The sequence below is a fragment of the Scardinius erythrophthalmus genome (genome assembly GCF_964197995.2).
Source record: "Scardinius erythrophthalmus genome assembly, chromosome: 5".
NCBI classification, from domain to species: domain Eukaryota; kingdom Metazoa; phylum Chordata; class Actinopteri; order Cypriniformes; family Leuciscidae; genus Scardinius; species Scardinius erythrophthalmus.
The window spans coordinates 26,605,324-26,618,123 of record NC_138225.1 but is presented as its reverse complement, the minus strand read 5'-3'; the positions used below and the strand labels follow the sequence as shown (position 1 = coordinate 26,618,123).

General features: G+C 36.9%; 1 protein-coding gene and 1 long non-coding RNA gene across 3 annotated transcripts; one reads left to right on the top strand and one right to left on the bottom strand.

Moving 5' to 3' along the window:
• Nucleotides 1-4,834: 4,834 nt before the first annotated feature.
• LOC308690716 lies at nt 4,835-7,452 on the top strand. Its single transcript, XR_014030178.1, has 5 exons — nt 4,835-4,933; nt 5,387-5,738; nt 5,947-6,005; nt 6,203-6,307; nt 6,426-7,452. It is a non-coding gene; the product is annotated as an uncharacterized lncRNA (long non-coding RNA).
• On the bottom strand, nt 5,732-11,614 carry LOC308690715 (uncharacterized protein). Of its 2 annotated transcripts, XM_081365374.1 has the most exons (4): nt 10,909-11,574; nt 9,694-9,969; nt 9,176-9,530; nt 5,732-7,754 (listed from the first exon to the last, which is right to left on the bottom strand). In XM_081365374.1, the coding sequence occupies exons 1-3, from the start codon at nt 11,474-11,476 to the stop codon at nt 9,181-9,183; spliced, it is 1,194 nt and encodes a 397-aa protein (XP_081221500.1). In that variant the 5' UTR covers nt 11,477-11,574; the 3' UTR covers nt 5,732-7,754; nt 9,176-9,180. The 2 variants fall into 2 exon arrangements, with proteins under 2 accessions (XP_081221500.1, XP_081221499.1); XM_081365373.1 differs by having other exon boundaries at nt 7,181-9,530; nt 10,909-11,614.
• Nucleotides 11,615-12,800: the final 1,186 nt, after the last annotated feature.

Here is a 12,800-nt window from a genome sequence, read left to right as displayed (position 1 = left end):
CCTTTGGACAAATAAATTGGTCATTCACTTGTAAAAAAAAGAAAAAAAAAGAAAAAGTTACTTCAATTTTTTGTGCGCGCGCGGCTGTGCGCTTAAATTAAAAGAGCACATTAATATAAAACGGTGATTCAGCTGATTTGTAACAATCTGAACACTAAGCGGTTGCGTGACATTCGTGTGTTAATACTAGGCACAAATGGCATTATAACACCCCTTTAATTTGCCCTCCAGGTGGGCGTTCCGTCACGTGAAATGAATAAACTATGAATTAACCATCCAGTGAATACTTTTAAGTTAAATAAATTAGTTTACTTCCATTCACAGATTGAAAAATTGCCAGCAAAACCTTTGTTACAAAACTATCAAAATCTCTCATCTACACATGAGATGTGATTAAAAGCCTAAACTGTCTAGTCAACCTAATGTTATCTCTAAATTAGTTAGCCTAAACGGTTGAGATGCTAATAAGGCTTTTCCCGAAGGCACTAACCATTCCTATAAAGTAAATATTCAACGGAAGCGTGTCATTTACATGAATGTGAAAGAATGTGTCAGACTCAGAAACAGTGAGAGACGGAGCTGCTGCTTGTGGTCAGTTGAGCTGCCGACCCGTTTCCATGGTAACGCCCTCCGCTCCAGTTAAAATGCAACTCAAATGTTCAGCGCGCGCGCCCATTAAAATACGTAGGAGTCACGCAGTATTTACATAAAAGTAGAATTTTAAGGTAAGATTTTAAATAGATTTGATAATCAGATAAAATATCCTGAAATTTGATACATTATTAAGTGTATATAAGAATATGAAGCATTGAGAATGTAAAACAATGTTTACAAAGTCATTTATATAATATAATATAATATAATATAATATAATATAATATAATATAATATAATATAATATAATATAATATAGCTTTATAGAAATGGTTAACGTGGTGTTAAAAAAATTAGCAAATTTGTTTATTAAAACATGATATAAGGCATGAATATATTTTATAATACTGTATATGTACACATATTTACAGATGTAACATGAGAAACAATTTCTAAGATTTATGTTCAATGTATTTTTGAAATAATAGCCTATATTTTCAAAATGTATTTCAATATATTTAACAGTGCTTCACATATGTGGATAGCCTATATTAATATGAATTTATTAATAGGCTGTATAAGTGCTGGTTTATTGGGGTCTATGTTGTTATTAACTACTCTGATGTTTAAAATGTTTTTATGGATGTATATAGGCATATTATGTAAATGTAGTGAAGTGTACATTTGTTAACAAGTGTACTTAACATTATGAGAATGTTCAGCAAGTAACATATGTTCCCAGAACGTAAATATAACATTCAGAAAATACTAATAACATTATAAGGACGTTCTGAGAATGTTGTTCTAAGAAAGTTTTCTATCAACATTATAATAACGTTAAGAATGTTCCAAAAACATTATTTTAATAATGTTTTGTACTAACATTTACACAACTTAGCTGTTAGCTGGGCTACTACAATAATGTCTGAGGATAGTTGTTCTGGTGACCTGGATAAAACATCAGGCACTATGTTGCAATGGCCTTTTCGATATTTGACTGTAAAGTCGTAACCCTGCAACCGTATATTGTCCAACAAGTCAGTTGCAATGAAGGCTGAGGATGTTGAAATACCCAAGTGAGTGCAGTGTGATCGGTAATGACCTCAAATGTCCTCCCTTCAAGATATAGTCTCCATTTTTCAACTGCCCAGATGACTGCTAAACACTTGACTTATCTGCTCCTCTGAGGAGTCTGGATGCATATTAAATGACTCTTTCACCATCCTCCATCTCTTGGGTAAGTATTGCACCCAGTCCCATCTCGCTTGCATCCGTTGGCTCCCGAAATGGTTTATTGAAGTCTGGCGGTAAGAGAACTGGTGCTTGAGTCAAGTCCTGTTTTATGATGTTGAAAGCTCTTTGACATTCTTCTTCCCAAATCCAGGTGGATTTTTTTTGCTTGAGGGCATGTAAAGGTGCTGCTTTTGTTGAGAAATGTGTAATGAAATGATGTTGCGTTGCATGAAGTTACATTTTCCTAGGTTAAGTGTAAGTCCAGCATTGTGTAAACAATGGAATACCTGAGTGAGGTCGTCGGTGTGTACACGACTACATCATCTATATATGTGACCCTGGACCACAAAACCAGTCTTATGTGTATTTTTTCTAAAATTGAGATTTATACATCATCTGAAAGCTGAATACACAATCTTTTCATTGATGTATGGTTTATTAGGATAGGACAATATTTGTCCGAGAAACAACTATTTGAAAATCTGGAATCTGAGGGTGCAGAAAAATCGGAATATTGAGAAAATTGCTTTTAAAGTTGTCCATTTCTATTGGTGATAGTGCTGCATCCATTCACAAAAATAATTGTTTTATATATTTAAGGTGGGAAATTTACAAAATATCTTCATGGAACATGATCTTTACTTAATATCCTAATGATTTTTGACATAAAAGAAAAAACTATAATTTTGACCCATACAATGTTTTGTTGGCTATTGCCACAAATATACCCGTGCAACATAAGACTGGTTTTGTGATCCAGGGTCACATATAGCAGACAACACTTGCCTTTGAGGGCTCTCAACACCGTCTCCATAAGTCTCTCAAATGAGGCCGCTGAGTTTTTGAGGCCGAAAGGTAAACACAAGAAATCAAAGAAGCCTGCTGAAGTCACAAATGCTGTTTTCTGTACGCTATCCTCTTCCATATCAAGTTGCCAATAGCCGCTTTTGAGATCCAATGTACTGAAGACAGTAGCGCCATGGAAAGACGCATTTAAGCCTCTACAATCAATGCACATGGTGAAACAGATGGTTGTATGATTTTTTTATTCAGCATTTCCTGAATTTCATCATCAACAAATTTCTGTTTGTCCATAGAAAGTCTGTATGCCCTTTTTCTGACTGGCAGTTCATCAGTGGTTATAATTTGATGTTTGACCATGCTAGAATCTCTTTTGAGTATACAGTATGCCAGTCAATCAACAGATGTTCCAATTTTTCCTTGTATAGTGTTGTGGTCTCTGCTTTACCTGTTAGTTTTTGTATAGATTGAACACAGTGTCATCAATGGGAAGTATGGGTATGGCCAAGAAGAAATAGACTGAAGAAGAATCTTGCGTCACAAATTGGAAAAACGGATTTGCTTCCTGGCTGCTTGTAGATGATAAGCCATTTTGGGCTTTACTGAAATCCAGCACAATCCCAGAATGCAACAAGAAATCCATTCATAAAATGACTGGTACTGTTAAATCTCTGTCTTTCAAGATAAACAGTGTCTAGGTACATTTTGGACCCTGTATTTTACATGGCCATGTCACCTTTCCAGTAGCTGCTTGCTTTTTCCCATTGGCTAACATAAATGTTTGGCCCTTGCTTGGCTGACATGGTTCACCCTGATTCAGTTGTTTCCAGACTGATTCTTGAATTAGAGACAGTGAACAGCCTGTGTCCACCATGGCTGAAAAAAACCTATCACGTAAGATTATAGGTATATTGACCGTCTTAGTTACAGTTTGATGTTGCATTTTGATGGACTGCACCATTCTCATGCTTGCTGGCATTTTTCTTTTTTGCTCCTCAAAATTTACTTGATTCCAATATTTTTTGGCTTCATCAAAATCCCGTTCAAATTGTGTTCCAGTTTTAACCAGCTCGCCAAAATTTGTCACGGTACCTCTTAACAAACTAGCCAGGCGGGGATTGCAGTTACGTAATATGGCCAGTACAATGTCTTTCTCTGACTTATTCTTTCTCCATCTTAAACAAAGACCACGATAATGAAATGCGAAGTCTCTAATGCTCTCCTTGGGCCCTTGCTTTTTCTCCACCAGCCGTCTTGACGCCACATCTTCATAATCGTCGCTAAGAAAAGATCGTTGGAAGATATCTTTGAATTGCCCCCAACTATTTACTTTCCTTCTCTCGGCTTTCCACCAGTCTTTAGCAGTTTCCTTAAGCACTGTCTCTGGCACGGACAAGTGCACGGACACCACCGTCTCCAGATCGGACACCAACGACTCCGGCACAGACACCACTACCTCCGGATTGGACACCAACGTCTCCGGCACGGATACCACCGTCTCCGGCATGGACAAGTGCTCGGACACCGCCGTCTCCGGATTGGACACTGCCGTCTCCGGAATGGACACTGCCGTCTCCAGAATGGACACCACCGTCTCTGGCACGGACACCAACGTCTCCGGCACAGACACCGGCACGGACACCACCGTCCCCGGCACGGACAGCAAAGTCTCTGGCACAGACACCAACGTCTCCGGCATGGACACCAACGTCTCCGGCATGGACACCGACACGGACACCAATGTCTCCGGCACGGACACCAACGTCTCCGGCACGGACAAGTGCATGGACACCGCCATCTCCGGCACGGACACCAACGTCTTCGGAACGGACACCACTGTCTTGAATTATGAAAATTAAAATCAAATTATTGATATAAAAAATTACATTGTTACTAGTAGCAATTCATTTGTTGATATCAAGAATAGAGAAATCGAAAATAAAGCATTTACTAGTAATGTATTTTATGTATGTAATGTATTTCATGTGAAATTGGAATTTAAACTAGTAAGAAATCAATTGTTGATATCAATGATATCTATGGTGACATTTCCCTAGTGAAAAATACAATTCCAGATATCAATAATTATCATTTTATATAGTGAAAATGTTATAGTTGATATCAAGAATTCATATCCTGGAAATGAATAAAAGTTAAAACGGCTTGCCATACTCCTTGACGATCTCACTTTGACATGATTGGTTCCATATGGCTCTGGTTACAAGGTAGTTTTTGACGTTAGAAACACCAGCGATTTCAAACCAATGCTGCGTCTCAATTCGCCTACTTATACTACGCCCTAAAAGTAAGTACTCTTAAATATTATATAATCTATAATATCATTAAACATGGCAATTCCATGTTTCCTCCAAACAACATTTTCCTAATAATCAAGACAGGCACACGAAAGGTCAACGAACAACATTTATTAAATGTGTGTGGCAGAAACACGTTTATTCAACAGAATCTCTGCTTAGAGAAAACTACCTGTTTGATTTTGGCCAAATTAAAGATCTGCATACGTGGTGCATACAGAATTGAACAGGTCACACAAACCTTTTAAATACATTTGTCCTTGGGTTAAAGAAAACAGGAATATTTTGGATGGCAGCCTCTCAGTTTAGTACATAAAATTATATAATTAATCACTTGTTTACAAAGTGCCATGGAAAGTCAAACTGTCATTGCTTAAAATGTTCTTATACTGAACATGTTAGTTTCCTGTAATTAATTGGATTATCTTTTATTTTCTCAATAGACATATCTGTCATATTAGCAGAACACGTCCAGGGAGATTTCAAAGCACCTAAGATATGATTATCACGTCATAATAACCCAATAGTAATTCCAGGACTTTCCAGAAGTCAGCTGTGGGTTGTTCCTGTAAACAAATCATTCATTTCTACGCAGAACAACGGATCGACAACACAACATTGAAATTTAGTGAGAATTAAAAAAAAAAAATCTCACTCAAACAGATCAGATGAAACGAAGAACCAGGAAATACTGTGTGAAAAATGCAGATATAAACACAAATAAGGAAGAGCTGAGAAATGCGAGACAAACAGTTATACTGCGGGTTGCAAGAAGAAAGACAACAATGGGAGCTGGTAATTGTTTTGTTTATTACTTTACCATTCAAAATGTAGCCTATAACTGATTATGAACAAGTTTGTTTATAAATATATTTACAACCATCGAAAAAATACTTTCACTTTCACTTTTGTCCTGAGAAAAGTACGATGCTTGTCAATCGTATAATTGCACATTTCAGATGTTGTAAAGCCCCCCCAAAAATTGCCAATCACTGTTCTGTAGGAAATTCACAGGTGTACAGTCTGACTGATGATCTTGGCCAGGAGGGAACTATTTTAAAGGTGAGAACGCTTTATTGTTAAAGACAATTTGCTATACTATAATGTTGCAGTTGAATATAAATATCCTTAAAAGCAATTTAAAAATGGTAGTTGCTCAAAAAGATTGTAAAGCCTCATGCACACTATAGTGCTGGCAGGGCTACTGGTTAAATCACTGGATTACACTGATCAAATTAGGCATTTTATCTTCTGTCTAGTCTGTGAAGGAGCTTTCTCCTCCCTCTCAAACACTAATGGATAACCAATCCGTCAACACTTCTGCATCTCAAAAAGATGAAAAAAACCCAGATCCCACAAACACAGTGAGCACTGCATGTTAACTTCATTTAATTGTCACTAACCACAGTCTGAATCAAGCCCATCAGTCTCAAGAAGTTGCAAATGTTTATTAATTAGCACCCATGTCTTACATTTTTCCAGTGCCCAGTTTGTTTCTCTGCACCGAAACCTGCATGTATAAAAGGGTGTGCTACAAGCGAACAGCTTCACTGTACTCACTGCCTGACCACTCAGCTCCTGTGTAGCTCCTGCCTCTACCCCTGCACTTCTGCAGCCTGCCCCAACAAGCTGTGCCCCCTCGTCTCCACACTGCTAACCTGCGAAGTGGTATCCGATCCAAACAGTCGTGTGCTTGGTTGTCCAATGTTCAGAGCCTGTCCCAAGTGTCACAATCTGATTATGCATGAACGAGGATGCAAGTTTGTGATATGCTCATCATGCAGTTACTGGTTCTGTTTCATCTGCTTACAAGATGATTGTAGCAAGGATAAAGCAAACTACTGGTCACTAACTTGCACAAAGCAGAGAGCAGAAAGACAGAGATTTTTTTCACCACAATCCTGAACAGAGGTTCATCACAGGGTTGGAAAATACTTTCTAAAATGCAAATCCAAGATTTGGCAGTTGCTATAAAGAAGTAAACAATAAATTAATTAATTTCACAAACTGATTCACACTACAAAATAAATATAATATAGCATTTACTATTTTCCCCTGTGCTTTGAACTTATGTTTTGCCTTACATCTGACCTGGACTTTGGTTAGCAAGCATATCAACTCAAGTATGGAAATAATCACTTATGGTTAAAATTAACACTGGTTAAAACTAGCAGACTTGTATCGTGTAAAATATTGTTATTAGTGAAACTGACAGAACATTATCTCTTACTAGGACTCTGTGCCACTCTACTTCTTTTATACTTAAAAGGCAATATTATCAGTTGAAATGACAGCTCATGGTACAATATTAGAAGATACATACAATATTTCATTTTAAGTATTGAAGATTTAAAAAGGTTTTGTATAATTTGTGCTGGTCAGACAAAGTACAGGAAAAAGTACAGAAAAAAAAAGTTAAGATGAAGTAAGGATGACGTTCATAGGAAGTCTGTGCATTGAAACATACAAAGTTTAATGATTATTCAATAAACCTTGCTAATTTTTTGTCATATGCTTTCTGCTATTTCACACCTCAAGAATTTTGGTTAATACAGCTTTGGGCACTGGACAAAATACAGATTTGTTAACTGATTTGGGGTATCAGATAAGATTATCTGTTAACTGGTTTTGGGTATCAGAAAAAAAAAAAAACAGTTTTGGATACCAAACAAAATGGATGTCTGACAAAATCTGGTAAAAAGACTGGATCCAATATTTCTGGAGTGAAGATTCAATCTAACTGTTCATATTAAAGACACACACAACAGAGTACTGCCCAGATTCAGGGTCCTATTGTCAGGCACTTTAAATCTAAGGGAAAGAAAGATATTTTGTGTTAAGTGTTAAGGTATAATGGTTCAATTCATATGATGGATACTTTCTATTCAAAGCAGGGACTGTCCTGTCAGGGATGAATGCAGGAATATAATCTTAAAGGGATAATTCACCTAAAAATAAAAGTTCTGTGATTATTTACTCACTCTCATGTCATTCGAACAAATTAAATCTGTTCATCATATAAAACGATCATGTCTCTTCACAAGACTTGAATTAAACGACTTGATTCATATGGATTCAATTTGACACCTTTATAACCATTTTGGATCTTCTAAGGTTTGGTCACCTCACTCACTTGGAAGTTCAATGGAGGGACAGAAACAGGTTTCATTGAAAATATCTTAATTTGTGCTTTGAATAGGGAGGCACCGATATGATTATAATTTTTTTTGGTCGATACAGATTGACAAACAACTATTGGCCGATTCCGATATGTGTCACTTGCTTATTTGAACTTTTGTCATTAAAACAGATTAGTGTTTTGATCATTTTAATTTAGCAGTTCAGAAATGCATGCATTAGTAAAATAATTTCTATTGAACATGGATTGGATCCATTTAACATTCAACTTGCCAAAATAAATACAACAGAACAAAGATGCATATGAAATAAACAGTGCTTTTCAGGTAGGTCTAACAGTAGTTTTTAGGTACAGAAATAAAGTAATCAAATGTAAAATATATTCTTCATTGTTTAAATTAAATATACATTAATCATTATTAAAGTCACAAAAGTTATTTAGGCTAGAATGGTGAGCGTTTTGTTTGTCTTTTGTTGTTTGATTAACATTAAAACAAGCAGCAGGAATATTATACTATTACACCGTCATTTTATTTCTCAAATGTTTATTTAAGATATAACCAACTATGTTTACAAGGATACTAGCCAAGATGAGCATTTTTATATAATTTTGTATGAATGAGAAGAAGTGAAAGAGAACTCAATTCAGTATTTGCACATGGTCTATAACTTAAGATGTGTGTGCACACAAAACTTCTCACACAGTGAGTAGAATTGAGTTCTCTTTCGCATCTTCTTGCACATGAATGTTTAAATTGGCAAGGCTTAAAAACACGTGCAAAGGACAAACTTTCATGAAGATGCAGCACTGGCCTGATCGGGATCAACTCAACTGTCCCGAGCATCGTTCACGCTGGCCACAGGCAGTCCTTATTATCGAGTTAGAAATTATAGTATAGTTTTAAATTGATCAAAATTCGGCCGATAAATATCAGCGGCCGATACATCGGTGCATCTCTAGTTTTGAAGATTAACCAATCTAAGTGAGTAAATGGTGACAGAATTTTCATTTTTAGGAGAACTATCCCTTTAATAACTTTGGACCCTATATTGGATCCATCACAAGACTAACATTAATAGTGAATTTACACAACTGTTGTCATGAACACTGATGAACCTTCAATCCACCATCATTTCGAAACTTTTTTCCACACTGACGGCAAACATAAGGTTTCTCTCCCGTATGAAGGCGGAAGTGGCGCTTGAGTGTCAATGCGTGACGGAAGCGTGCGCTGCATATAGAGCAAGTGTATGGCCTCTCTCCTGTATGGATCCTCTGATGGATCTTGAGATGGTGCTTACGGTTGAAGTCTCGCCCACATAGGCTACAATGATAAGGGCTCCGGCCGGGGGGAAACGCGTGGCACCCAGGACTCTTATAATGGTTGTTGTGGAGCTTTGGGAAGTGGTTTTGTTGGCCTGAGCTTGAGGATGACAGGAAATCTAAGTCTAGAGGCAGAGAAAAGGGAAAACTACATGTAAAAATCTTGCAATATGGCATATTACTGCATGCTTAAATGGATCAGTCAGTTTATAATTGTACTCGGTGCAAATTAATATCACCCTACTAGCATGGCATATTATTTATATATAGTACAACAGTAGTACTAACCAAGGGGATGGTTGGTGGACTGAAAGTGCATATTTGATTGACAGCTCTCTGTGTGCAATGGCTCAGGTCTCCAGTCTTCCAATAGTCGAGACTGAGCCAGAGAAAGGCTGTCTGAGTTGGGCTCCTCCACCACAGAGAGGGACACTGGGATTGGATCATCATAACTCTCATCTTTCTCCACTTTTACAGCCACTTCAAGGGATGACCCCCCACTTGTAACTGTCCCAGCACATGTCTGGTCAGTTTTGGTCATATTGTGCTGATCATTCTTGATGTCTGAAAAGGGAGTAACTCATTAGTTTCATCAATCCAGTCCAAACTATGCACAGTAGCAATAGATGTATACATTGCAAAAAAAATATACTGTTAAATTTACAGTAAAAAAAAAAAAAAATCACAGTAAAACTATTGTGACACTGTTTCAGGTATTACAGAATGACATATTGGTGCCTATATAACAGTATATTTCATTAAGCAATATAACGTTAATCAACCAATTAGCTATCAAAATCGCTTTTTACCTTAAAATGTACTGTTAACAACCATTATAATACAGGTGGTACAACAGAAAGCCACATAACTGATCAGATCAGAGTTCATTGTAAGTGGCCTGTCCATAAAACATGGCCAATATTTGTTCAGGGTAAACTAAAATAATGAAATAAACATTAACCAAGCAACAGAAAGTACCCATAAAAGACACCCTACTGTACATTACTAATATAAAATAAATAAATAAATAAATAAATAAATAAATAAATAAATAAATACAACTAAATAAAACAACCATAGGTGATGATTATATAATAATGTAATCACACAAAAATAATGTGAAAGTTAAACCATTTAAAAGGTATGGTAAGTATATGATAAGGTAACTTAGTAAAACCTGTGACTTAACTATGGCATTTTTGCAGCCCTTTCTGTAAGAATTGCATTTATTTATTTGTTATTATTTATTTTACAGTGTGTAAGCAAGTGTAACTTGAATACTGTCATGAGGTGATACGGGTACCACTACTGAGACAGCAACATATGTCGTTATTATGGCTAATAACAACTCACACGGGGTAAAATGAAAAAGGAAAGAGTAAACATGAAGTCAAAATGGGCCAAAAGTTTTAAAGGTGTGTTGCGCTATCATTAACAGTCTGTCATTTTAACTGATTTAAAACTTTAATTTATGCATTCGTCTTTAAACATCAAATAGCTTACCATGTGTGTCATTTAATCTATAGTGAGTTGATTCCTCAAGTGTATCCGAGTTTAAAGTCTGAGCGCACGCGCCTCCATTTTGGTTCCCACAGATTGATCCTCGCTGGAATATATTAGTTTCCTTGGATCCACATACCTCATAATCATGTTCCGAGTTCACAGTGGGCTCGGTTTGTTGTCCTACGTTAAGGGTAACGTTATTTAACTGCCGACCCCCACGCTGAACCCTGCTGCAGCTGATTGGAGCCTTTGTCACCAAATGTTTGGTACTACCGATGGGAAAATCCTCGAGTCTCTGTGGCTGTTGATCCAGGCGACCACACACAGTTGACAGTTGCGTTTCAGCTGTTTGCAGCCTAAACTTGAGCGCACTGTTGTCCCGCAGAGCCTCTTGAATCTTGCCCTGCACATCTCTCAGCGCTCTGTCAAGCAGTCTGGTTATCTCCGCAACGGCGATCTCTACCGCAACACCGAGCGCGTTTTGAAGGGTCGCAGTCAGTTCATCTTGAAACGAGAACGATACCTCAGCGATCACTGCGGGGTTTGCAGGACCACCGTTCACCTCCATTTCCTTTCTCGTTTAAAATAACTTTTCGCCAATATTATAATATCTTAGGACTTAGGAGTAGACGAAGAGCACCGCTCACCGTATAACCCTGAAGAGGCGAACGTTTATTAGCTGGCCAACCAAATCATTCCCTTCGTTGGGTGAATTTAAAACAACTGAACATTTGTACTTAGTTTTAAACGAGCTCAATTTAACTCTTCAAAAAACAAACTACCAGAATACATTAAAAAACACACAATTCACTGTCGTCAACCCTGGTAAAATGTCAAATATAAAATAATTGAATAAAACTCCGGAATAAGACACAGTTGTCCTCGTTGTTTTTAAAAAGGTTTTATTTTCTTCTTTTTTTCACATTTACCTTTTAAGACAGGGCTCATAGCAATTTTCTAATGAACACTTACTAATGTGAAAAAGAAAACCAGAGTAATACTAAAATAGCAAATATTTTGACATTAGCCTATTTGACATTATTAATGTATAAACATTTTCACAAAGTCGTGTGGAGGGTTTACGTTTGTTCACTTTACATGTGTGAAACTGATATACAAAACGAAAATTATCATGTTCACAAGGTCAAGAATCCGGGGATTAAATAACCAGAATGTTATTAATTTTCACTGAAAGCTATTTAAGTTGACCGCATAACGTAAGGTAAGAACACGAAACAATGCATAGGTGATTATATATTGATAGCTATTTTTTAAATAAAAGTAATTTGTATTTTTTTAATTAGTTGAATTATAGCTAATCATCATAATCAACAACCGAGGGACCGGAGTCCAGTCTAAGAAAATTTAGTAGCCTAAGCATGCAGAAAAACGTGATCCTCAAAGAAAGAAAGAAAGAAAGAAAGAAAGAAAGAAAGAAAGAAAGAAAGAAAGAAAGAAAGAAAGAAAGAAAGAATGTTAGGGAAATACTGTCCTGAGATATCAACCTGATCTCCGCAGTAGGCTATTTGAAATCAGTCAAATCAAAAGTGACCGCTGTCAGATTCTGACAGCCGTTCTGCCTTATGTACGTTTACAATTTACAAGCCCATATATGGGAAGCCGGAAGCTGAGCGCGCCATACGTGAACTTGGAGCATTTTCGTGGATTTGGAGGTTTATCGCATCTGTCAACAACGGCGTTAACCGCCGAGCGTCCTAAAAGTAATAGAGGACAGAGGAAAAATAAAGAGACCAAAAAGCGTCAGGACCAACAAAGCAGCAATATGAGAATGAACACTAGTAAAGATTTTCTTCCCAGAAGTTAGGTGAGCGCTTGAGTGGCTTGATAAGCGCATGCCGATTAAAGATGGGGTGGTAGTAGATTTTAGGTGA